Below are 27,310 nucleotides of genomic sequence, written 5' to 3'. Positions count from 1 at the left end.
CGCTTGGCGCACATGCGCACACGGGGAAGATGATCTTCCAGTTTCTGGTGTACACATGCATACTGGCCAGCTGGCCTTCGCGCACGCATCTGTGCCAGAAACCGGAAGACCAGGTGGCCGGCATGCATGCGCACCGGGTCGTTTCTGGCGCTTTCACATGGGAACCCAGAAGAGCAACAGGCGATGGCTCGCATGCCATAGCTTCCCCCTCCTGGTCCTTTCGCCTCCATCCCCTCTGCGCTTCTGTTGACCTAAGCAGCAACCCAAGAAAATGTGTGACTTTTAATCCAATAAATTTTTAAAAATGGCTACCGGGAAAAAGATGTTTTCCCAACTCCTGCCAATTTTTCCTGCTGCAGTATTGCGCTTTTAAATCTCTCTCTCTTTCCCCGTTTCGACCCGTGGCCTGTTTCTTAGCGCTTTGGCTTCCCATAGCCAAGAGCCGAGGTGGCGCAGTGGGTAGAGTGCTGTACTGCAGGCCACTTCAGCTGACTGCTAGTTCAGCAGTTCAGCGGTTCAAATCTCACCAGCTCAAGGTTGACTCAGCCTTCCATCCTTCTGAGGTGGGTGAAATGAGGACCCAGACTGTGGGGGCGATATGCTGACTCTGTAAACCGCTTAGAGAGGGCTGAAAGCCCTATGAAGCGGTATATAAGTCTAACTGCTATTGCTATTGCTATTGCTATAGAAGGGAGATGTGTCATTTGCTCTTTGTGTGTCTGATCAGCCCCAGCAGGCAACCGTTTGCGCTCTTTGGCACCCACTCGTCCAGAGAAAACCTGAATTCGGGCAATTTCAGCTTCCCCTCGGAAGGGCACCTGCTTCGCAACACGGGCCTGGCTGGCAGCGTCGCCAAGCACATGGTGAGCTGACATGTTCAGAAGCAGTTGGGGGAGCCCTGTGGCCGAGGCCTTGCGCCTCGCTGCCTGGGGGATTCTGGGAGTTGAAGTTCACTCGTCTTCAAGCTGTGAAGCTTCGTAAATAGAGGAACAGGAGTTCCTTCCGGCAGGGAGAAAATAGGAGCAGGAGGATGTGTTAGATCAGTTCACCAGCTTGTGTTCTTTGTAAAAATAATAATTGTGGAAAATAGATAGATGGATGGATAGAGGGAAGGATAGAGGGATAGAGGGATAGATGGATGGATAGACGGATGGATAGACGGATGGATGGATAGACGGATGGATAGATACTGTAGATGGATAGATAGAGGGATGGATGGATGGATGGATGGATGGATAGATATACATAGATGATAGATGATAAATCGATAGATGGATGGATGGATGGATGGATGGATGGATGGATGGATGGATGGACGGACGGACGGACGGACGGACGGGGATAGAGGGATAGAGGGATATTGTAAATTGATAGACAGATGGATAGATAGATAGATAGATAGATAGATAGATAGATAGATAGATAGATAGATAGATAGACAGACAGACAGATAAGCAGAGGGATAGAGGGCTAGAAGAATACTGTAAATTGATAGAGGGATGGATAGATAGATGGATGGATGGATGGATGGATGGATGGACGGAAGGATGGACAGAGGGATAGAGAGATACTGTAAATTGATAGAGGGATGGATGGATAGATAGATAGATAGACAGACAGACAGACAGACAGACGGATGGATAGAGGGATACTGTAAATCGATAGAGGGATGGATAGTTAGTTAGTTAGATGGATAGATGGATAGATAGATGGATAGATAGATGGATAGATAGATGGATGGATGGATGGATGGATGGATGGATGGATATGGATAGATGGATAGATGGATAGATGGATACCCTATTTCCCTGAAAATAAGACCTCCCCAGATAATAAGCCCAATCGGGCTTTTGAGCGCATGCGCTAAAATAAGACCTCCCCGATAATATCGCAACACAGCAGAAGCCATGAAGTGGCCACGCTCGCCACCTCCTGCACCTAAAAAATAATAAGACCTCCCCAAAAATAAGGCCAAGTGCTTATTTTGGGGTCAAAAGAAAATAAGACCCTGACTTATTTTCCGGAAAACATGGTAGATAGAGGGATAGATAGATGATGATAGATAGATAGATAGATAGATAGATAGATAGATAGATAGATGATAGATAGATAGATAGATAGATAGATAGATAGATAGATGATAGATAGATAGATAGACGGACGGATGTGGAGATCCTAACTGACCAGTCCATTTTGTGCTTCTCAACCACAGGTGGTCCAGTGTGTCTCCCCCAAGGGACCCCTGGCTTGTTCCCGGACCTATTTCTTTGGCGCCACTCACACTCCTTACCTGGGTAAGTCCAGCCGCTGAGCCAGGATTTCTCCCCTGCCTGCTTTCTGAGGCTCCCCACACTAGTCGGGCCTTAAGAAATGCTCACCAGGACACAGGACTGTCAGGCAAAATGCAAACCAGGAGTGATGACAGCAACTTCCTCTAGGACGCCCCACTCGTTCTCCTTAACGGGCCAGGCGTTCCAGAGTTATGCTGGAACACACGCCCACAGACACCCACACCCCAGGGGTGTCCCGTCCCCCACCTAGTATTTGTTTCCAGAAGGTAAGTCATCTGTGTTCCAAGTTTGGTTGAAATATACATGCAGTATGCTCCCTCCCATATTTGGGCATACTAGGTGCTTTGACAAAAAAAAAAAAAAAACATTTAATCATTCCCTTGGCTCAGCTGATAAGGGAGGAGAGCTTGTGGCTTAGAGGTTAATATAACTGCCTAATATATAAAAAACAGCCCAAGTTTGAATCCCAGCGTGGGTATGGCTAGCTGATGAGATCTAAATAGCTTGAAATAGAAAAGAGAATGATGCAAAATAATAATTGAAGGGTGGAGGATGTGGTTTTTTTTTTGCCATGGCAGAGAGAGAGAGAGTAATAACCGTATTTCTCTTTTATTTGTGTAAAAAGGGAATGGCGATGGATTGGAAAAGAAAACAGAAGAAGTGTAAGTTTAAAAAAAAAATACTTTTCTGATTCCATGGTCCTTTCTAAAGCACCTCTTGGCTGAGCAGAAGAAGTCGTTGTCAGTTGTTGTTGTACACACTACACAATTGCAGTTTGAATGCTTTTTTTATTTCCCACTCCAAAGGCTCTGATTTGCATCTAAAAATCAGGCTTCTTCTAATATACTTTAGATTTAGATTTCTTTGCTTTCTTTATATATTACTAATGGCACCTAGTTACTAAGGCTTACTTTGTGTTCAGGGTCTTCTTTTAAAACATAATTTTGAATGAAGAATTTTTAACAAGATAAGAGAATTACAAATATTAGAAAATAAAGGAAGAAAATAAAGAATGGTGAATAAGAAAGAAGATGGAAATAGTAACAAGAGGGAAGGGATGGGATAGGATGGGAAGGGAAAGGAAGGGAAGGGAAAAGGAGAAGGGAAAGAAAGGAAAAAAGGAATGGAAAAGGAAGGGGGAGAGGAAGGGAAAACAGGAAAAGGAAAAGAAAGGAAAAAGGAAGGGAAGGGAAAAGGAAGGGAAGAAAGGAAAAAGGAAGGGAAGGAAAAAGGAAGGAAAGAAAGAAAAAGGAAGAGAAGGCAAAGGGGGAAGGGAAGGGAAAGAAAGGAAAAGAGGAAAAAGAAAAGGAATGGAAAAGAAAGGGGGAGGGGGAGGGAAAACAGGAAAAGGAAAAGAAAGGAAAAAGGAAAGGAATGGAATGGAAAAGGAAGGACAGAAAGGAAAAAGGAAGAGAAGGCAAAGGGGAAAGGGAAGCTTTCCAGACTTTTGACAGGCAGTTATAATTCTATTTATATTTTATTTTTATTTTACCTCTCTTCCCTGTTCTGATCTTGAAATCCATAAACGACAACCCTTAATTCCTTCTTCCTTCAGGGACTTTTCTTTTTTTGGAAAACAAAAACCTATCATTGTGCGACTCTGTTCCTTAAAAGAACTCTGGATTGTGTGAATTTAAAAATCTTCACCGTCGTGATCCGTGTGGCCTTTCTTCTTTCCTTTTCCAGTAAACTCTTGTCTCAGATCTATTTTGCTGTGGTGGAAGCTGTCCTGGCTGGCATAGACACCTTCTCAAAAACCTCCCATGTTACAAAGGTACGCACTTCCCTCCTCAACTTAACAACCACCCCACTTAGTGACCGCTTGAAGTTACAGGGGCCCTGTGAAAAGTGACCGATCACCCATTTTTCACACTTAACGACCATTTCAGCGTTCCCATGGTCGTTAAGTGATTCAAAACTCGCATGCTTGGCAATTAGCTCGCAATTATGACCAATGCACGCGTCCCTTTTATCAGCGATGTGGTGGTTAAGTTTGAAAAATGGTCACGAGTCGCATTTTTGTGACTACAGACGGTCACTAAATGGACGGTTGTAAGTCAAGGATTACCTGTACTTATTCTTCATTTTTTTTTAGTATAGCATTGATTGGATTTGACTCCCACCCCCCACCCCCCATTCCTTTCTCTTCACAGGCGAAAGAAACAGCAGAGAAAGTGTTTTTCAATACGCTTGATGCTCTTCAACTCTCATGCTTTAAAACTCCGCTACGGTACGTCTCTCCCTCCCTCCCCCTCCCTCCCTCCCTCTCTTTCTCTCTCTCTCTCTCTTCTAAACCAGGGGTGTCCAGTTCAGTTTCATTGAGGGCGGCATCAGGGTTGTGTTTGACCTCGGGCCAGGGTGGGTTTGGCCAGCTCAACATCACTCATCGAAGCTTTGTTTTGAGCCGCGACGGCCTCTGGCAGCCATCCGGGACTGAAAAGAGAACTCAGGGAGGGGGCGTGTGGTCCTCCCGGGTTCCGTTTCTATCCGCGACAACCTCCTATAACCCTCCGCCAGCAAAAACAGAGCTCAGGGAGGACACCCTAGGTCCTCCCGAGCTCTGTTTTTGCTTGCAGAGGCACCACGGGTCGCTCCACCACCGTTTCCAGGGCCGGCCCGCGGGCCAGGTCTAAGCGCCTTGTGGGCCGGATTGCGGCCCGCGGGCCATGAGTTTGACGCCCTTGTTCTAAGCATTTTTGTACAAACTGGGATTGTATAATGCCATGACGGTGAACCTATGGTGCGGGTACCAGAAGTGGCACGCAGAGCCATCTCTCCAGGCACGCGAACCGTCGCCCATTGCTCAGCCAGCCAGCCGCCTGGTCTTCATGCTCGTGGGAGTGCTAGAAACCGGAAGAGCGGTTGCCCAGTGCGCATGTGCGTACTGGGCGGCTGCTCTTCTGGTTTCTCCCGCGCACAGGCGCACCGGGCTGGTGCTCTTCCAGTTTCCAGTGTGGCACCGGCCTTCTGGTCTTTGCGCCTGCATGCGCACCAGAAACCGGAAGACCGGGGAAGGGCGTTGCACATGCACACGCCCAAAGCCAGAAGAGCAGCCCGCTGGCGCATACACACGCACACTCCCGTTTTGCCAAAAGAGTTCGCCAACATTGGCATAGCGGATTGTTTCACCTGGGGCTGATTTTTGAAACCATGATACCTTATTTTTAGAGACTTAAAATACTTTAAGTATTTTACTTAAAGTAAAAAGCTAATATTTTGAATGTACCTTACTTGGCAAACATTAATATGAAATTTCGTTAGAAGCAGCTCTCAAAGGGTCACCCCCTCCGATAGCCTACTAAGTAAACGTGGCAAAATAAATAAATAAAATACAAAATTATGCACGTACCCACATATGCATTCTCTACACTCCCCGTAGTCCTCAGATTACGGCCGTAGTGGCCATTTGATGTTGCAAAGACCCTGAAAACAGTGGCTTAGGATTGTTTTTCACACCCACAACCTTTGCAACCCTTTCCCGCGATCTCCTAGTTGACATTTAAACGCTTCAGCCACTGGCACGTCTTTACGACGGTTGCAGTGTCCCGGGGTCACGCCGTCCCCTTTTACGACCTCCCGGCGAGCAGAGTCGACGGGGAAGGCGGATTCGCTTAACGGCCGTGTGGCTAACCGAACTGTAGGGATTCCGTTTTGAAAACGGTGGCAAGAAAGGTTGCGAAACTCACTGAACGACTTGCTTGGCTTAGCGACCCAAATTTTGGGCACAATCGTGGCCATGCGCTGAGGATTACTTGTGCGTTCCTCCTGTGCAACACGACATTTAGTGCAGTGTTTCTCAACCTTTGCAACTTGAAGATGTCTGGACTTCAAGTCCCAGAATTCCCCAGCCAGCGAATGCTGGCTGGGGAATTCTGGGACTTGAAGTCCAGACATCTTCAACTTGCCAAGGTTGAGAAACACTGATTTAGTGTAACCGGGGAATCTGGCTAACTTCAGCGTTTTTATTTATCTTCCTCTTTTTAAAAAATAAATAATGATCCCTCTTTTGCGCAGCACCAAGATTGATTTCTGGATGCAAGCTGTGAACAACCAAGGGAGGTGAGTCCTTTCCTCCTCTTGACCAGACATCGTTCCATGATGGCCTGTTGATTGTGGTTTGCTGCTGTTATGATGATTAGATTTTTTTTTATCCCACTGTTTTTATATATATCTGAACTCCCCGAAGGCTCCTGCCTCCTCTTTTCCCCATGGCAACAACTCTTGTGAGGTGACTTGGGCTGAGAAAGAGGAACCCGGCATACCTTTCGCACCTAAGGCGGGACTAGAACTCCCTCTCTCCGGGTGATTGACCCACGGTCACCCAGATGGCTTTGGTGCCCAAGGCGAAACTTGAACTCCCCATCTCCCGGTGATTGGTTCATAGTCACCTGTTCTGACCCCCCTCGTTCCACACCAACGCACACTCCGAGCCAGAGATAAGTTACGGCATTTAATTAACAAACAGGTCCTTGGCAGCAACCCAGCACCGACAAGCTTGGGCAGCATTAAACGTAGATAAGACTTGGCAGCAATCCAGCCTGCCAAGCTCATACAAAGTTCTCCGACATTCAATTCTGTGTTGACTTCTGCAAAGAGGGGCGTGTGCACAAGCAGTCCTTTTTATAGTCTGGAGAGGAGCCTAATGACTACCAGCTGAGTGCAATCACCTCCTGTAATTGAGTAATTGTTCCTGACGCCTATTAGCTCTTCGATGGCGTGCATCCAGGAACAACTCACTACTGGCATCCGGCTCACTCTCCCTTGTCTCCTCCCCACTGGTCCAAGGCTCAGGCGCCTCCTGGTGGCCAACCAGCCTCTCTGCACCCTGCTCAGAGTCGGAACCCTGTCCAGGGTCCTCCACATCCTCCAGAGCCGACTCATAGGGCCCCTCGCTGTCGGAGCTCCAGCGGCTCCTGCTGGGCCACAACAGTCACCCAACTGGCTTTCGTGTCTAAAGCAAGACTAGAACTCACCATCTCCTGGTGACTGGCCTAAAGTCACCCAACCAGCTTTCATGTCAAAGGCAGGATTAGAACTCACCATCTCCTGGTGACTGGCTCATAGTCACCCAACCAGCTTTTGTGCCTAAGGCAGGCCTAGAATTCACCATCTCCTGGGGATTGGCCCAATGTCGCCCAGATGGCTTTTTTGTCTAATGCAGGACTAGAACTCCCCATCTCCTGGTGACTGGCCCAACTCACCCCACCAGCTTTCATATCCAAGGCAGGACTCGAACAACTGGCATGTCCTACTTAACGACGGTTGCCATTTCCCAGGGTCACTTGATGGCCATTTGGCAGGAAGACTTTACTAAAGCAGCTCTTCCCACGTGAGAACTACTCACTGTCACGTCTTAACACAAAGCAAGACTTTGGGGGGGCGATAAGAATTCATTGTCTATAAGGAAATTTAAAAAAAGATATTCTCTCTTCCAGTGCTGAAGGATTTTTTTCCCCCTTTTATTTCTTCCCAACTGATGCTATCAAGGTTAAACCTTTGAGACTTGCCATACATTGCAATGAAAGCCTCCTTAAAATGTTTTTTTTCCCCTCCCTACAGAATTATTCCAGTGGAGAACAAGGACAGCCTCTACTTAGTTAAAACGGTGAGTTTTTGGGCATGCTGCATAATTGTTTACTGTATTTTCCAACTATAAGACGCACTGGTGTATAAGACGCACCAAGATTTCGAAGAGATAAGTAAGAAAAACAAGTTTTTGTCCCCCAGGAACACTCTGCAGGCTTCAGCAGGGCTGGGGGGAAGCAAAAACGCCCTCGTTTTTGCGAAAAATGGGCCGTTTTCACAAAAATGCCTCCATTTTTGCAAAAAATGCCCCGTTCTTTGCCCGTTTTTTCACAAGAAGGGGGCATTTTTGCCTTCCCCCAGCCCTGCTGAAGCCTGCAGAAGGCTGCTGGGGGAAGGCAAAAACGCCTCCGTTTTTGTGAAAAATGTCTCAATTTTTACGAAAAAGTCTCAGTTTTTGCGAAAAATGTCTCAGTTTTTGCGAAAAACGTCTCAGTTTTTGCGAAAAACGTCTCAGTTTTTGCTAAAAACGTCTCAGTTTTTGCGAAAAACGTCTCAGTTTTTGCGAAAAATGGGTGGGAGGCGGAGCTTCAGGAGGCCAAAAATGGCTGTATTCAGTGTATAAGACGCACCAACATTTCCACACACTCTTAGAGGGGAAAAGGTTTGTCTTATACTTCGAAAAATGTAGTACATTTGAGTGACCCGAGGGGACATTTTGCATTAGAACCTGAGACAATGAAAGAAGCTGGATTCACTTAATAGGCGTGTTACTAATTTAACCGCTGCAGTGATTCCCTTAGTGGCAAGAAAGGTCGTAAAATGGGGCAAGGCTCACCAAACAACTACCTTGCGTAGCTGAGCAATGAAAATTTGGGGTTCAATTGCTGTCATTAAGTCAAGGATTACCTCTATATAAAACCAACAGAGATTTTCCTACGTGTCTTATATTTTCATTTTGTGGAAAGGTAGAAACATTTGATAGCAATAGCACTTAGATTTATATGCCGCTTTGCAGCCCTCTCTAAGCGGTTTACGGAGTCAGCCTCTTGCCCCCAAAAATCTGGCTCCTCAGTTTACCCACCTCAGAAGGACGGAAGGACAAATCAACCTTCAGCCAGTCAGGATCGAACTGCTGGCAGGTGGCAGTCAGCACAATTAACCTGCATTCTAGGGACGTTGGTGGCTCAGTGGCTAAGACTCTGAGATTGTCGATCAGAAGGTCAGCAGTTTGTTGGTTCGAATCCCTAGCGCCACGTAACGGAGTGAGCTCCCGTTACTCATCCCAGCTTCTGCCAACCGAGCAGTTCGGAAGCACGTAAAAAATGCAAGTAGAAAAATAGGCACCACCTTTGGTGGGAAGGGAACAGCGTTCCGTGCGCCTTTGGCGTTGAGTCATGCCGGTCACATGACCATGGAGACGTCTTCGGACAACGCTGGCTCTTCGGCTTTGAAACAGAGATGAGCACCGCCCCCTAGAGTCAGGAACAACTAGCACAGTGTTTCTCAACCTTGGCAACTTGAAGATGTCTGGACTTCAACTCCCAGAATTCCCCAGCCAGCAAATGCTGGCTGGGGAATTCTGGGAGTTGAAGTCCAGACATCTTCAAGTTGCCAAGGTTGAGAAACACTGAACTAGCACATATGTGCGAGGGGAATCTTCACCTGGACCTTACTGCATTCTAACCACTGTGCCACCACGGCTCTTTTAATACATCTGTTTTAATTCATAACCCTGACTTCTCGTCCTTCACTAGTAGATTTACTCATTCGTTTTGTTCAATTTGTATAGCTGCCCATCTCAAATAGGTTAGCTCTCTGTCGCTCACAACAATTGAAAAAGAGCCCTTAGCAGAAGGAACAAAATTCAAAATAAAAGCCACAGACATACAGAATTGCACCGGTTTGTCACACTTCCCCCCTCTGGTTTGCTACAGGTGACCATGGCGGTGTACGACATCCCTGACCTGCTGGCCGGAAGAGGCTGCCTGGGCTCCGTGGTCTTCTCAGAGTCCTTCCTGACCTCCCAGATTCTTGTCAAAGAAAAAGGTTCTATGGGGGGGAAGAAACCCTCTGGGTGGCCGGGAGGGAGGAGACCTCTGCGATTTCACTCCCATACGCAATGACTTTACCTTACTACTTTACCTTACTACTTTACTTTTACTTTTCTTAACTTACCTTAACTTAACCTTAACTTAAATTTAAACTTACTTAACTCAGCTGAAGCTTAGCCTTAATTTAACCTTAGCCTTAGCTTAACCTTAACTTTAACCTTTCTTAACTCAACTCAACCTTAACTGTAAAGTTAACCTTAATTTAACCTTAGCCTTAACTTAACCTTAATTTAACCTTAGCCTTCACTTAACCTTAACTTTAACCTTTCTTAACTCAATTCAACCTTAACCATAAAGTTAACCTTAATTTAACCTTAGCCTTCACTTAACCTTAACTTTAACCTTTCTTAACTCAATTCAACCTTAACCGTAAAGTTAATTTAACCTTAGCCTTAACTTAACCTTAACTAACCTTTCTTAACTCAACTCAATCTTAACCGTAAAGTTAACCTTAATTTAACCTTAGGCTTAACTTTACCTTAATTTAACCTTAGCCTTCACTTAACCTTAATTTTAACCTTTCTTAACTCAATTCAACCTTAACTGTAAAGTTAACCTTATTTTAACCTTAGCCTTAACTTAACCTTAACTAACCTTTCTTAACTCAACTCAATCTTAACCGTAAAGTTAACCTTAATTTAACCTTAGCCTTAACTTAACCTTAATTTAACCTTAGCCTTCACTTAACCTTAACTTTAACCTTTTTTAACTCAATTCAACCTTAACCGTAAAGTTAACCTTAATTTAACCTTAGCCTTAACTTAACCTTAACTAACCTTTCTTAACTCAACTCAATCTTAACCGTAAAGTTAACCTTAATTTAACCTTAGGCTTAACTTTACCTTAATTTAACCTTAGCCTTCACTTAACCTTAACTTTAACCTTTCTTAACTCAATTCAACCTTAACTGTAAAGTTAACCTTATTTTAACCTTAGCCTTAACTTAACCTTAACTAACCTTTCTTAACTCAACTCAATCTTAACCGTAAAGTTAACCTTAATTTAACTTTAGGCTTAACTTTACCTTAATTTAACCTTAGCCTTCACTTAACCTTAATTTTAACCTTTCTTAACTCAAATTAACCTTAACTCTCTTCTTCTTCTTCTCCTCCTCCTCCTCTCCTTCTCCTCCTCCTCTTCTCCTCCTCCTCCTCCTCCTCTTCTTCGTCTTCTCCTTCTCCTCCTCCTTCTCCTCCTTCTCCTCCTCCTCCTCCTCTTCTTCTTCTCCTCTTCTCCTCCTCCTCCTCCTCCTCTTCTTCTTCTCCTTCTCCTCCTCTTCTTCTCCTCCTCCTCCTCCTCCTCCTCCTCCTCCTCTTCTTCTTCTTCTCCTCCTCCTCGTCCTCCTCGTCCTCTTCTTCTCCTTCTCCTCCTTCTCGTCCTCCTCCTTCTGCTGCTACTTCTCCTCCTCCTACTCGGAGGACTCGGAGAACCCCAAGCCCCCCCCCCCCCCAGTAACTTCTACTTTTCAGAATTGCTTTCAGAGAGGATCCAGCAGCAGCTCAACCTCTTCTCTCTTCTCCCCTCGACTGCAGATGGCAGCATCAGCACAGAGACCAGTTACCTCATCCTCACAGCGGCCATCCCAAGATCGGCCTCTTGGCTGGTGAGTGGACCTCTATTCCTGCTAAAAAGCCTTGGAGGTTTCCCTTCCCGCCCCCCTTCCTCTGCGAAACGAAATCGAGAAAACAGATTACAAAGCTGTTTTTTTTTTCTAAGCCCGTGAAAGGCCGGGAGGGAAGGATTGTTCTTTTGTGAGGGTTTTCAGGTCCTTGGAAACAAAAGAGGGTGAATTCTCCCTCGGGGTGTGTGTGTGTGTGTGTGTGTGTGTGTGTGTGTGTGCTCCTTTGATATTTTTTCCAGGGATTGAGGGTCAGAAAAGAGCCAGGAGCCACAGGAAGCGCTGATGTGGCTGCGGGCAGCTGAGGCTGGGGAGTTCAGGCTCTACAAAACAGTTATCACAAACGGGGGGGGGGAGGGGGGGGCTTCTTGGTTTAGAAGGGAGCTTTATACATACCATAACTCTTATTTTATGTTTCTTTTACTGATTGATTTTGGTGCCTCTAGAGTCAGTCTTGATTCCTGGCAACGGCCTAGAGCGGTCCCCGCAGTTGTGGTGGTGAGATTTTAGAATGGTTCGCCATTGCCTCCTTCCTAGGGCTGAGGGAGAGGGACTGGCCCACGGTCAGGCAGCTGGCTTTCGTGCATAGGGCAAGGCTAGAACTCAACGTCTCCTGGTGATTGGCCCAGAGTTATCCATCTGTCTTTCATGCCTAAGGTGGGACTAGAACTCACCGTCTCCTAGTGATTGGACCAAAGTTATCCAAATGCCTTTCATGCCTAAGGCGGGACTAGAGCTCACCATCTCCTAGTGATTGGCCCAGAGTTACCCACCTGTTTTACATGCCTAAGCTGGGACTAGAACTCACCGTCTCCTGGTGATTGGCCCAGAGTTATCCATCTGTCTTTCATGCCTAAGGTGGGACTAGAACTCACTGTCTCCCGGTGATTGGCCCAGAGTTACCCACCTGTCTTACATGCCTATGGCAGGACTAGAACTCACCATCTCCTAGTGATTGGCCCAAAGTTATCCAAATGCCTTTCATGCCTAAGGCGGGACTAGAGCTCACCATCACCTGGTGATTGGCCCAGAGTTATCCATCTGTCTTACATGCCTATGGCAGGACTAGAACTCACCATCTCCTAGTGATTGGCCCAGAGTTATCCATCTGTCTTTCATGCCTAAGCTGGGACTAGAACTCACCATCTCCTAGTGATTGGCCCAGAGTTATCCATCTGTCTTTCATGCCTAAGCTGGGACTAGAACTCATTGTCTCCTGGTGATTGGCCTAGAGTTACCCACCTGTCTTACATGCCTATGGCAGGACTAGAACTCACCATCTCCTAGTGATTGGCCCAGAGTTATCCATCTGTCTTTCATGCCTAAGCTGGGACTAGAACTCACCATCTCCTGGTGATTGGCCTAAAGTTATCCACCTGCCTTTCATGCCTATGGCAGGACTAGAATTCACCATCTCCTAGTGATTGGCCCAAAGTTATCCAAATGCCTTTCATGCCTAAGGCGGGAACTAGAACTCACCATCACCTGGTTTCTAGCCTGGTGCCTTTAACTGCTACTTCAAACTGGCTTCATTTTCTATTTATACCAATTGGCAGAAAGATTACATCTCTCCAATAATATCAGGGAAAAAAAACTAGCCAACTTTGTAGGTTTTGCCCAAAGATCATTCTGTGAGATGTGGAAAACCTTTCACTGTTTTCATGGCTGAGGAAATCCATCCCACCTTTATTAAAATGTCAGTATTCCAGGGGGCTTTTATAATTAAAAAAAAATCTTATCAAACTCTTGCCTCGTCCAGGATTAATACTTGGGATTATAATTTATTTAGTAGATTTAAATGGTTGCCTGTCTCAGATACGCGACTCTTAGCAGTATCAAAAAGCAATTTTAAAATGGAGAACAATAAAGCCTAAAATCACCTTCATTCATCCATCATAACCAAGAAACGGGCCCCAGGCCTTCAAGCACAACATAATTCTATTATTAAGATTTTGCATTTCTGATTTACTGCTGAAGTATTTGAAGTATTTACTGCTGGAAGTATTCCAGGCTCTTCCAGTCTTTATGACTGTCTTGCGGGGTGGTTAAGTTTTAAAGTTGCAGAGTGGGACAAGGGGTATGGAGAATAGAAGGCCAGGATTGAATGCAGGGTTTGTAATCCCTAAACCAGGATTCAACCTGTTGTTGCTTTCGGCTCTAGGTGGAAGAGAATGAAGTGAAACTCTCCGAACGGGCGCAGCAACTCCTGAAGGTTCGTCTTACAAACCCTGGTGGTTTTTCTCTTCTAGTTTGACCCTGCGTGATTGAGGAATTGTGAACTACACCACTAGCCAGCATTCAATGTTGTAAGCTGGTTAGTTTTGCTCCTCTGTTAGTCTAGTCCAGTGTTTCTCAACCTTGGCAACTTGAAGATGTCTGGACTTCAACTCCCAGAATTCCCCAGCCAGCGAACGCTGGCTGGGGAATTCTGGGTGTTGAAGTCCGGACATCTTCAAGTTGCCAAGGTTGAGAAACACTGTCTGTTTCTCAACTTTAAGATGGGTGGACTTCAACTCCCAGAATTCTCCAGTCAGCATGGTTGGCACATTTTAAAGTTGGCAAGGTTGAGAAGCTATGGACATGGTGGCTCAGGAGCTAAGACGCTGAGCTTGTCGATCAGAACGGTTGGCAGTTCGGCGGTTCGAATCCCTAGCGCCACGTAACGGAGTGAGCTCCCGTGACTTGTCCCAGCTTCTGCCAACCTAGCAGTTCGAAAGCACGTAAAAAATGCAGGTAGAAAAATAGGGACCACCTTTGGTGGGAAGAGAACAGCGTTCCGTGCGCCTTTGGCGTTGAGTCATGCCGGCCACATGACCACAGGAACGTCTTCGGACAGCGCTGGCTCTTCGGCTTTGAAACGGAGATGAGCACCGCCCCGTAGAGTCAGGAATAACTTAGCACATATGTGCGAGGGGAACTTTCACCTTTAAGGTTGAGAAAAAAATGTATTACAGATTACAGCGGCCATTTGAAATTATGAAAGACACCCCCCGCCCCCAAACTATATTAATAACCCAGGTTCAAAATTTCAGCAGCCTTCCGTCCCTGCTGCCATGTGGTTGCATTTCAGCTGTGTGGCTGCCGGTCTGCATTTGCGGCCTTTTGTGGCCTCTTGCGTTCACCTGAGCACAATTTACAGTGGTTTTAGCAATAGCAATAGCAGTTAGGCTTATATACCGCTTCATAGGGCTTTCAGCCCTCTCTAAGCGGTTTACAGAGTCAGCATATCGCCCCCAACAACAATCCGGGTCCTCATTTTACCCACCGCGGAAGGATGGAAGGCTGAGTCAACCCTGAGCCGGTGAGATTTGAACCGCCGAACTGCAGAACTGCAGTCAGCTGAAGTAGCCTGCAGTGCTGCACTCTAACCACTGCGCCACCTCGGCCTCCGGTTTTGCTGCAAACCAGCATCGACTTCCAATTTCTGACAAAATCACCCAATTGCTGATGATGAGTTCAATTAATAACCGCGATGTTGTCTTCAGACCGTGGTTTGACTTAACAGCCTCTGCAAAGAAATGTTGTAAAATGAGTCCCATCACCGTGACAAGCGGCATGATTTGCGACTATCATTCCAGGCTCAATTTCGGTCATAAGTCGAAGGCCATGACTGTCGACATTTAAATATGAGCCAGCCGTGTGCAGCAGCTGCCAAAAAAGCCAACACAGTTCTAGGCTGCATCAACAGAGGGAGAGAATCAAGATCCCGTGAAGGGTTCATACCATTTTATAAGGCCTTGGTGAGGCCACACTTGGAATACGGCATCCAGTTTTGGTCGCCACGATGTAGAAAAGAGGTGGAGACTCTGGAAAGAGTGCAGAGAAGAGCAACAAAGAGGATGAGGGGACTGGAGGATAAAACATATGAAGAACGGTTGAAGGAACTGGGTATGTTTAATGAAAAGAAGGACTAGGGGAGACATGATAGCAGTCTTCCAATATCTGAAGGGCTTCCACAAAGAAGAGGGAGTCAAACTATTCTCCAAGGCACCTGAAGGCAGAAGAAGGAGCAACGGATGGAAACTAATCAAGGAGAGAAGCAACTTAGGACTCAGGAGAAATTTCCTGACAGTGAGAACAATTAAGCAGTGGAATGGCTTGCCTCCAGAAATTGCGAATGCTCCAACATTGGAGGTTTTTAAGAATAGCAATAGCAATAGCAGTTAGACTTATATACCGCTTCATAGGGCTTTCAGCCCTCTCTAAGCTGTTTACAGAGTCAGCATATATTGCCCCCCACAATCTGGGTCCTCATTTTTACCCACCTCGGAAGGATGGAAGGCTGAGTCAACCTTGAGCCGGTGAGATTTGAACCGCCGAACTGCAGATAGCAGTCAGCTGAAGTGGCCTGCAGTGCTGCATTTAACCACTGCGCCACCTCGGCTCATAGAAGAGAAGAGATTGGACAGCCACTTGACTGAACTTGTCAGGTTTCCTTCCTGAGCAGAGGGTCAGACTAGAAGACCTCCAAGGTCCCTTCCAACTCCTATTCTGTTCTGTTCTACTACCTGCATCCCAGCCCCTTGATACAGCTAGAGGTCAGTACCATGGACAGCAGCATATTTGGCCAAAGCCCTGCAGTGAGACATGAGGCGTGTTTTAAGCTCCCCATTTAAAATCCTTGAGGTGCACGCATAGCATTATGTGTGTGGCAAGCCCACGCACGACCCCTCCCCCTGCGCTCCCCCCACTTTTATCACGGGAGCCAAAAAAGGTTAGTCATCACTGTCCTAGAGCATCGGCATTATACGATGCAATAGCAGAGTTGGAAGGGACCTTGGAGGTCTACTAGTCCAACCCCCTGCCTAGGCAGGAAACCCTATACTCTTTCAGACAAGTGGCTATCCAACATCTTCTTAAAAACTTCCAGTGATGGAGCATTCACAACTTCTGGAGGGCAACTTCTGTTCCACTGATTAATTGTTCTCACTGTCAGGAAATTTCTCCTCAGTTCTAAGTTGCTTCTCTCCTTGATTAGTTTCCACCCATTGCTTCTTCTTCTGCCCTCAGGTGCCTTGGAGAATAGCTTGACTCCCTCTTCTTTGTGGCAACCCCTGAGATATTGGAAGACTGCTATCATGTCTCCCTTGGTCCTTCTTTCTCTTAAACTAGACATACCCAGTTCCTGCAACCGTTCTTCATCTGTTTTAGTCTCCAGTTATTGGCCTTTCATGATAAAGCAAATGATTTTCATACATCCTTCGAAACACCCCCCCTCCCTCTTTTCTTGTTCATCTTGTTCAGAAAGAAGATTCTTTCCTGGGAACCCTCCTGACGGGAGGCGATGGAGCGTATATTGTCGCTAGCAATTCACTCTGCAGACCGGAGGAAGGTAAGGAATCGAAAATTTCTACAGTACCACAATTCAAAGCCAAATGGGGGGGGGGTTTGGGGGGGGGAATTTGGACCTTTCTGAGATCCGGGTTTGTAAGCCAGATGTTGCAGCCATAGTCTTGACAGTACAAGCCTTGCCGGTGTGAAGTCTCTCCGTTATTAATATTCTGCCTAGGCTTGTCATCATCTCCCTGGTAAGACTAATTATTGTATTTTTATTTACCGTATTTTTTCAGAGTATAAGACGCACCTTTTCCCTCCAAAAAAAGAGGGTGAAAATCTGGGTGCATCTTATACAGTATTTTTGCCCTACCAAAACCCCGCCCTCTTTGCAAAAATGGACGTACAGAGGGTTTGGGAGGCTTGCAAAGTGCTCCTGGGGGTTTGGGGGTGGGGGGCAGAAACGAACAAAAAACTGGCTGCCATAGCACATACAATTGTATTAATAACCGATATCCACTATACAGTGCGGATTCCAGGCAGATGAGCTGTATTAGAGAATTGGTCTAGCAAAGGTTACTATGGATGAACCAAACTGTGCTTGTAGCACTCTACAAGTCTCCCAAAGCTCTTTTAATTAATTAATTATTTATTTATTTGCAAAAAACGAGGCATGCAGAGGATTTGGGAGGCTAACCCTAACCCTAACCCCCTACAGAGAATGTTTGAACCTAAGAAAGGTAAAATCTACCATCTACACAATTATGCCTGGAATATGTTTCATCATTCAGAGTTTTAATTGCAGATCGTAATTACAGACTTTGAACTATCTGTCGATAGTTTTTAATATCTGTGGTCTTAATATCGGTCAGACATTGGAGGAGGCTTTGGTAATTGGGGGTATAAATCACTTTAAATTGAAGATCTCATCATTTGGTTTATTTTTCTTTGCAGGAAAGCTTTATTTCTTTTCCGAGGGCCTATTGTTCCATCACCCCCACTACGGGAGCATAACCATCCCCAAGGCGCACATGGTGTCCATCCAGTTCTATGACGGGGTAAGTGCACGCCAGCCTGCTGGTATGAAGTATGAAATGAGAAGACCGTGTGGTCTACTGGTTACATTGCATTGCATCGGCTTTTCTCTTCATCATCTCCCACAAGGCATATGTGCCCTTGAAATAATACCTTATAAATCGTCACCCGAAGCCTCAAATCTGTGGATTCTCCCTGAAAATGAGGAACAAGATCCACGGACCTTCCCCCTTGATCCCATCCGATCTTCTAGAGCGGGAACTGGAGCAGCGTCCTCGTTCTAGAGTGCTGTCCAGAAGCTTTGGATCAAAGCTTTAGCTAGGATGAAAGTAGTTGTGGGAGAGGGACTTAACCATGGTTAAGGCACCAGGGCCAGACTCCGGTATAGATAGAAGAAAGGAACTGGGCCAGTTTATGCATTGGTTAAGACTCATGAGGTACTTCAGCTAGAATTTTGGTTTTAAAACTGGCAGCTTTAAGATGTGTGGACTTCAATTCCCAGAATCCCCCAGCCAGCATATCTGTGTGTGTGTGAGAGAGAGACAGACAGACAGACAGACACAGACAATGAGTCAGATTGTGTTTGTGTGTGTGTGTGTGTGTGTGTAAGAGAGAGAGAGAGAGAATGTGAGATGTTTCTATGTGAAATGCGTGTGAGAGGATTGTGTGTGAGGTGTTTGTGAGGGGTGTGAGAGAAAGACTTGAGATTTTCTGTGTGAGATGCGTGTGAGAAAAGGATTGTGTGTGAGGTGTTTGTGTGGGGTGTGAGAGAAAGACTTGAGATGTTTCTGTGTGAGATGCGTGTGTGAGAAGGAGTGTGTGTGAGGTGTTTGTGAGGTGTGTGAGAGAAAGACTTGAGGTGTTTCTGCGTGAGATGCGTATGAGAAAAGGGTTGTGTGTGAGGTGTTTGTGAGGTGTGTGAGAAATACTTGAGGTGTTTGAGATGCGTGTGAGAGAAGGATTGTGTGTGAGGTGTTTGTGAGGGGTGTGAGAGAAAGACTTGAGGTGTTCGTGTGTATGTGTGTGTGTGTGAGAGAGAGAGATGTTTCTGTGAGAGAGATGTGAGGAAGAGAGATGTTTGTGAGAGTTGTGTATGTGAGAGAAACACATGTTTGTGAGAGAGTTGTCTGTGTGAAAGAGATGTGGGTGTGTGTTTGTGGGAAAGATGTGTCTGTGGGAAAGATTGTGTATGAGAGAGATGTGTGAGTTTGTGTTGGAGAGAGACGTGTGTTTGTGTGTGTATATGAGAAAGGTGTGTTTCTCCGCAAGACAGACTGTGTAAGAGATGTTTGTGTGTGAGAGAGGTGCACGTATGCATGTGCGTGTAAGAGACGTGGATGTTTGTGTGTGAGAAAAGCGTCAGAGAGAGAGACCTGTATGTTTGTGTGCAAATGTGTGGGAAAGAGGGGTGTGTATGTGTGAGAGAGACAGAGATGTGTGTTTGTGAGAGAGAAAGAGAGACATGAGTTTGAGAGACACATATCTGATTGTGTGAGAGAGAGATGTCTGAGTGAGATGTGTGTGAGAGAGAAACTGTGTGTGTGAGAGAGAGAGAACACACACATAAATGTGCCTTTGTTTGTGTGTAGCTGACTGGGGAATTCTTGAAGCCCACCCCGCTTAAAAGTTGCCATGTTTGAAACCCACCAAGCTAGCTGACCCTCGTGGTCCTTCCCCATTTTCCACATCTACTCTCTGAAATGCCCCCAAATCTTCCCCTCCTCTTCCTCACCTTATAATCAAAACACCATTAATACCCCCCTGCTCCCCCCTCCCTTTAGCCCAAGAGCCCAACAACGCAGTGCCGCACGCCAAATTTTCAAACACAGCCAGCCAGCGGATCATGGAAGGGCCCGCGGCTGCCATCTTGGCAGACCTCATCTGTGCCGCAAAGAGTCGTGAGGGGAGAAATGTCTCTCTTTGCCCTCTGGGGTTTTTCCCCACAACTAACCTTTCTTCTCTGCGAAGGGCCTGTTCGCTCGGATTAAATCTGCAAAACAACAACAACAAAAACCCCGAAGCCAAAGCTTTTGTGGATTTTCCCCCATTCTCCTCTCTTTCTCTCACATCATATCTCCTTTCTCTCTCTCTCCTCTCTCCTCTCTCTCATCAATTTTCTCTCTCTCTTTTCTCTCTCCCTTATCACTCATATCTCTCTCAGCTTTCTCTTTTCTCTCTCTCATCTCTCTTTCTCAGCTCTCCCTTTTTTCTCTCATCTCTCTCCCATCTCTCTCTCTCATCTTTCTCTCATCTCTTTTCTCTCTCTCCTCTTTTCTCTCTTTCCTCTCACTCTCCTCTCACTCTCATTTCTCTCTCTCTCTCTTATCTCTTTTCTCTCCTCTCATTCTCATCACTCTCTTTCTTCTCTCTCTCTCATCTCTCTTTTCTCTCTCTCATCTCTTTTCTCTCTCATCTCTCCTCTCTCTTTCCTCTCACTCTCCTCACTCTCAATTCTCTCTCTCATCTCTTCTCTCACTCTCAACACTCTCTTTCTCTCTTTTCTCTCTCATGTCTCTTTTCTCTCTCATCTCTTTTCTTTCTCTCTCATCTCTCTCTCTCATCTCTTCTCTCTCTTTCCTCTCACTCTCCTCTCACTCTCATTTCTCTCTCTCATCTTTTTTCTCTCACTCTCATCACTCTTTCTCTCTTTTCTTTCTCTCTCTCTCTCATCTCTTTCTTATCTCTCCCTTTCTCATCTCTCTTTTCCCACTCTCTCTTTTCTCTCTCTCTTATCACTCATATCTCTCTCAGCTTTCTCTTTCCTCTCTTTCCTCTCTCTTTCTCAGCTCTCCCTTTTTTCTCTCTGCTTTCTCTCATCTCTCTTTTCTCTCTTTCCTCCAACTCTCCTCTCACTCTCATTTCTCTCTCTCATCTCTTTTTTCTCCTTTCACTCTCATCACTCTCTTTCTCTTCTCTCTCTCTTCTCTTTCTCATCTCTCTTTTCCCACTCTCTCTTTTCTCTCCCCTTTTGTAAGCCTTGCAAAAAAAAAAAAAACCCAGCTGGGTCTTGACCTCCTTTTTGGTTATTGTTCGCTTTCAAAATCTTCATTTCCAGTCAAAAAAAAAAAAAAAAACTCCCTGCAGGCTATTTATGGGGACCCTCTAGTCACTCCTGAAACGTAGCCAGGTATTTTTTTTTTCTATTTTTATTTTTCGTCCAAAGCAAAAAAATCCTTGAAAGGGAATTTGTATTGTTTTCGCGAGCGAGGCCTGGGGTGAGGCTGCACAGCTAAAAATAACACAAAGCGGGCAAGAACGGGGCAGCGGTTGGGGACATCGGTCGAAAAGGGAAAAGGGAAAAAGATAAGAAGGCTTGGTCTCCATGGAAATGAGTACACAAGGGTGTGTTTTTCTCTCCGTTGGCCTCCTCTGTTTGTTTGTTTGCTGTTTTTACATTGGGGGAGGCATGGAGGAAAAGATGCTGGGCTCCAGCCAACTAGGTTTATTGACCAAGGCTCCTCAATACATCAGTTGGGCACGAATAGTTGGGTAGTGAAATGTCTGCAAGGAAACCAGCAAGTTTAGAGGTGCTAAAGGACTATATAGTCCTCCTCCTCCTCCTTGCAAGCCCCACCCACCTCCTTCTAGTGCTGATTATGTTGCCTAGTTCAGTAGTGAAATGTCTACAAGAAAACCAGCGAATAGAATAGGAATAGGGAATAGAGAATAGAGTAGAATAGAAAAGAATAGAATAGAATAGAATAGAGAATAGAGTAGAGTAGAATAGAATAAGGAATAGAGAAAATAGAATAGAAAAGAATGGAATGGAATAGAATAGAATAGAATAGAGAATAGAAGATAGAGAATAGAGTAGAATAGAGTAGAATAGAATAGAATAAGGAATAGAGGATAGATATTAGAGTAGAATAGAATAGAATAAGGAATAGAGGATAGATATTAGAGTAGAATAGAATAGAATAAGGAATAGAGAAAATAGAATAGAAAAGAATGGAATGGAATAGAATAGAATAAGGAATAGAGAATAGAATAGAGTAGAATAGAATAGAATAGAATAGAATAAGGAATAGAGAAAATAGAATAGAAAAGAATGGAATGGAATAGAATAGAATAGGGAATAGAAGATAGAGAATAGAGTAGAATAGAGTAGAATAGAATAGAATAGAATAGAATAAGGAATAGAGGATAGATATTAGAGTAGAATAGAATAGAATAAGGAATAGAGAAAATAGAATAGAAAAGAATGGAATAGAATAGAATAGAATAAGGAATAGAGAATAGAATAGAGTAGAATAGAATAGAATAGAATAAGGAATAGAGAAAATAGAATAGAAAAGAATGGAATGGAATAGAATAGAATAAGGAATAGAGAATAGAGTAGAATAGAATAGAATAAGGAATAGAGAAAATAGAATAGAAAAGAATGGAATGGAATAGAATAGAATAAGGAATAGAGGATAGAGAATAGAGTAGAATAGAATAGACTAGAATAGACTAGAATAGAATAAGGAATAGAGAAAATAGAATAGAAAAGAATGGAATGGAATAGAATACATTAGATTAGATTAAATTTCTTTATTGGCCAAGTGTGATTGGACACACAAGAAATTTGTCTTTGGTGCAGATGCTCTCTGTGTACATAAAGAAAAATAGAAAAGAATACATTCATCAGGAATCATAAGATACAACACTTAATGATAGTCATAGGTTACCAATAAGCAATCAAATTATATTAGGAAACAAAACAATATACATTTTAAAGATACAGGCAACACGATTATAGTCAAAAGTGAAAAGAGATAGGTACCAGGAAGGAAGAGAAATATAATAGTAATGCAGTCTTAGTAGATAATTTGACAGTGTTGTGGGAATTAGTTGTTAAGCAGAGTGTTGGCATTCAGGAAAAAAACTGTCCTTGTGTCTAGTTGTCTTGGTATGCAGTGCTCTATAGCATCATTTTGAGGGTAGGAGTTGAAACAATTTACGTCCAGGATGCGAGGGGTCTGTAGATCTTTTCACAGCCCTCTTTTTGACTCCTGCAGTGTCCAGGTCCTCAATGGAAGGCAGGTTGGCAGCCATTGTTTTTTCTGCAGTTCTGATTCTCTTCTGAAGTCCCTGTCTGTCTTGTTGGGTTGCAGAACCAACCCAGACAGTTATGGAGGTACAAATGACGGACTCAACAATGTGTAGTGTATAAATAAAACATAGTGTAACATTGAGTTCCTTTGCTCCAGAATTCTTCACACTGGCTCAAAAAACACAACCTTCGTTAGTTGAGCAAGCCAGATTTTTAGTCTGACTTTGCCCTGCTGTTATTTTCCAACTGTGCTGGTGCTACAGTTCCCATGTTGGCTGGGAATGCTAGGATTTATAGTCCTGGTACACCTGGGCGGCCCTTGGTTAAGACACAGCACTATTCTTCTTCCTTTCCTGGCTATTTTCAATCTTGACTTCTATCTATCCTGCGCCTTAAAACCAGCAAATTACAATGCTGTTTTCCTGGCTTCAGAGCCATGGAACATCGACTTAACACAACTTAGAGCAGTGGTTCCCAAACTTGGCAACTTTAAGACTTGTGGACTTCAACTCCCAGAATTCTCCAGCCAGCAGAGCTCTGCTGGCTGGAGAATTCTGGGAGTTGAAGTCCACAAGTCTTAAAGTTGCCAGAGCTCTGCTGGCTGGAGAATTCTGGGAGTTGAAGTCCACAAGTCTTAAAGTTGCCAAGTTTGGGAACCATTGACTTAGAGGGATTGTAAACTTCCTCCTTGCTTAATTTAGATCAAAATCTCTACCCCAGGGGTGTCTAAACTTGGGAACTTTAAGACTTGTGGACTTCAACTCCACAAGTGTGAAAGTTCCCAGTTTTGGTCACCCCTGGTCTACCCATTAAGTTCCCCCCCCCCCCCATTTCTTCTTCTCCTTTGTGTTTTAGGATTCCACCAGTGTGGTTGCTGCACTTTTTGTACAACACAAGCCTTCTCTGCTTCCTCATCTGCCAGTCCAGCTCCACACCCCAAACAACCTCCTGATGATTGCAGTTTTCCCAAAGTCGGCCCTTTATAAAGCTTTCTATTCCCAGGTAAGGTCTGCCGTGCTCTGGGTTCGGTTTATGTGCAAACGCCTCTCCTTCGCTTCAGCCGAGAGGAGACCAACGGGGGGTTACTTGCTCGCCGTCCCGGCAGAATGGAGAGAGGATGCGGGCATGCCTTGTGCTCTGCTAATCCCCTAATTATCAGGCGTGTTGATTGGCCTCTCGCCTCATCGATTAGCAGAGCAATATCAGGAAGCACAATTCACAGTGATTAAAGGATACCGACAGAGAGAATTTTTAATTGCATTTTGGTACCCAGCATTTTAGGGATGCGGTGGCTCAGCGGCTAAGATGCTGAGCTTGTCAATCAGTCGTCGGTTCGAATCCCTAGCGCCGCATAACACAGTAAACTCCCATGATTTGTCCCAGCTTCTGCCAACCTAGCAGTTCGAAAGCTCGTAAAAAATGCAAGTAGAAAAATAGGAACCACCTTTGGTGGGAAGGGAACAGCATTCCGTGAGCCTTCAGCGTTGAGTCATGCCGGCCCCATGACCACGGAGACGTCTTCGGACAGCGCTGGCTCTTCGGCTTTGAAACGGAGATGAGCACCACCCCCTAGAGTCAGGAATGACTAGCACATATGTGCGAGGGGAACCTTTACCTATGCCTTGTGAAATTGTGTAAGTTAGGCCTTCTTTGTCATTGTAGGTCTTTTCCGCCTGGCAACAGCAGGGAAATACGGGAGTAACGTTGAAAATGATCCAGGACGATTCTCTGTCTGCAGAACAGGAAAGATTGTAAGCTGGTGGCTTTTTATTCCAATTCTTGTATTGCATAAGTAGCATTGAAGAGAAAGCGGGGGGGGGGGGGATCTGTGTGAAAAGAGTTGAGATAAAAGACCTGATGTTCTTGTAGGCTTACCTGATGTTGAATGATAGTATTTAAGGCAGGGGTGTCCAATCTTGGCCACGTTAAGACCCAAGGACTTCAGCTCCCAGAATTCCTCAGCCAGACAACTTTAAGGCCCATGGACTTCAGCTCCCAGAATTCCTCAGCCAGCCAATTTTAAGACCCATGGACTTCAGCTTCCAGAATTCCTCAGCCAGCCAATTTTAAGACCCATGGACTTCAGCTCCCAGAATTCCTCAGCCAGCCAATTTTAAGACCTAAAGACTTCAGCTCCCAGAATTCCTCAGCCAGCCAATTTTAAGACTGATAGACTTCAGCTGCCAGAATTCCTCAGCCAGCCAATTTTAGGACCTAAAGACTTCAGCTCCCAGAATTCCTCAGCCAGACGACTTTAAGGCCCATGGACTTCAGCTCCCAGAATACCTCAGCCAGCCAACTTTAAGGCCCATGGACTTCAGCTCCCAGAATACCTCAGCCAGCCAATTTTAAGACCCATGGACTTCAGCTCCCAGAATTCCTCAGCCAGCCAATTTTAAGACTGATAGACTTCAGCTGCCAGAATTCCTCAGCCAGCCAATTTTAGGACCTAAAGACTTCAGCTCCCAGAATTCCTCAGCCAGACGACTTTAAGGCCCATGGACTTCAGCTCCCAGAATTCCTCAGCCAGCCAACTTTAAGGCCCATGGACCTCAGCTACCAGAATTCCTCAGCCAACTAATTTTAAGACCCATGGACTTCAGCTCCCAGAATTCCTCAGCCAGCCAATTTTAAGACCCAAGGACTTCAGCTCCCAGAATTCCTCAGCCAGTCAACTTTAAGGCCCATGGACCTCAGCTACCAGAATTCCTCAGCCAACTAATTTTAAGACCCATGGACTTCAGCTCCCAGAATTCCTCAGCCAACTAATTTTAAGACCCATGGACTTCAGCTCCCAGAATTCCTCAGCCAGCCAATTTTAAGACCTGTGGACTTTCAACTTCCAGAAGTCCCCAGCCAGCTGTGCTGGTTGGGGAATTGTGGGAGTTAAAGTCCACAAGCCTTTAAAGTTTTGGCCAAGGTTGGACACCCCTGGTTTAAGACACCGAGACCTAATTGTGTCTTTACACTTTTGTGTTGACATGAGTTGTAAGGGCTAAACAATTCATTAGTGTCCTTCTTTTTAGACATTCCAACATGCAGAAGCTCTTTGAGGTCTTATCCTATCCTGCTGGAGAACGATGGAACCAAGTGAGACTCCTTACCAGCCTCCCAGATCTGGCCAGGTAAGAGCTTCCCATAATTCCTTTGTTCTGAGCCAAACCCAGATCATCCCACGGAAGTCCAGCTGTGTCACGCTTAATTGTATGATGGGTAGGTCATCCTGGCCCTCCCACCATTGCTCAGCTGCCATTCCCAGCATCCTTGCCATTGTCTATGGCAATGTTTCTCAACCTTGGCAACTTTAAGAGATGTGGACTTCAACTCCTAGAATTCCCCAGCCAAGCTGTACTGGCTAGAGAATTCTGGGAGTTGAAGTCCACGCCTCTTAAAGTTGCCAGAGTTGTTGAGAAACACTGATCTACGGAGAAAATCTCGACCATCCAGATCATAATTTTCTCCAAAGGTGCTTTCACCAAAAGACAACTGGATTTTCTTGGCTTTTCTTTTGAAAACATTTTGCTTCCCTTCTGAAGAACTGAAGAAGCTTCTTGGGTCAGAAGTAAAATATTTTCAGAGGGGGGGGGGGAAGAAACTCCAGGAAAAAAAAGCACGTTTGGGAAATCCTTGTCATTGGGCCTTCTTTTGGGAATATTTAGATGCTGTACTTAACAAACAAGATGCCTGACTGTGCTGTGTAAAGGTCTCTTTCATTGAATGGGAATTTTCTGAGGTTGTAACAAATAAAATTTCCTTTAGTTGAGTTAACTCCAAAACCCAGATAGATTTTTTTGCAAAAGACGTGGAGTTGTTTTGCCATGATTTGCTTTCCCCGTACTTTCTAACTTCTTCAACACTGAGATTCCCAGATCACCTCTCATTCAAATATTAAGGAGATCTGCTAGGCGAGCTTCTTAATGATCAGTCAGGGTTGACTAGGCGCTCCGTGTTTGGGTTGGGCCAGTGTTTCTCAATCTTGGCACCTTGAAAATAGGTGGACTTCCCAGAGTTCAACTGGCTGGAGAATTCTGGGAATTGAAGTCCACCCAAGTCGCCAAGGTTGAGAAACTTCGGTTGGACAAAGTCATTAGAACCTGAACCTTCTCAGATAGTTCTCAGCTCCATCTTGGCTGGTCTACATGGACATAAAGCAGGTCTTCAGAGAATTCCCTTCAGGGCATCTCCAAAAATGCAAATAGACTGAATGTGATGAGGACAGTGAAGTGGAGTGATTCTGACTACATTTATTCCTTCAAAGTTTTCTACAGCACTTTACTATCAGTAGCGTCAGCCAAGAACCAGTGATGAGGTTGCATCTGCCGGTGCTTCTGCAGCAGACTGAGGACATTCCTAATAATGAGAAGGAGAATGATAAGGTAAGGTCGTCATTATAAATCATGCATTGTTTTTTACTTCCAAG

At 45.1% G+C, this 27,310-nt stretch overlaps 1 protein-coding gene across 1 annotated transcript in view; it reads left to right on the top strand.

Annotated features, from left to right (window-relative positions):
- Nucleotides 1–695: 695 nt before the first annotated feature.
- LOC116523303 (uncharacterized protein C20orf194-like) overlaps nt 696–27,310 on the top strand; it is a 55,666-nt gene continuing 29,051 nt past the window's right edge. Inside the window, 16 exon segments of the mRNA XM_032238406.1 lie at nt 696–863; nt 2,213–2,294; nt 2,917–2,953; nt 3,978–4,065; nt 4,445–4,521; nt 6,306–6,350; nt 7,851–7,896; nt 9,752–9,863; nt 11,461–11,531; nt 13,708–13,758; nt 16,791–16,878; nt 17,775–17,878; nt 23,746–23,892; nt 24,553–24,641; nt 25,917–26,015; nt 27,149–27,266. Of these exon segments, the coding sequence (XP_032094297.1) occupies nt 696–863; nt 2,213–2,294; nt 2,917–2,953; nt 3,978–4,065; nt 4,445–4,521; nt 6,306–6,350; nt 7,851–7,896; nt 9,752–9,863; nt 11,461–11,531; nt 13,708–13,758; nt 16,791–16,878; nt 17,775–17,878; nt 23,746–23,892; nt 24,553–24,641; nt 25,917–26,015; nt 27,149–27,266 (1,422 nt within the window).

The sequence above is a fragment of the Thamnophis elegans genome, unplaced genomic scaffold, assembly GCF_009769535.1.
Source record: "Thamnophis elegans isolate rThaEle1 unplaced genomic scaffold, rThaEle1.pri scaffold_160_arrow_ctg1, whole genome shotgun sequence".
Lineage (NCBI taxonomy): Eukaryota > Metazoa > Chordata > Lepidosauria > Squamata > Colubridae > Thamnophis > Thamnophis elegans.
Note: the sequence above shows the minus strand (reverse complement) of the source record. Positions and strands in the feature narration are given on the sequence as shown.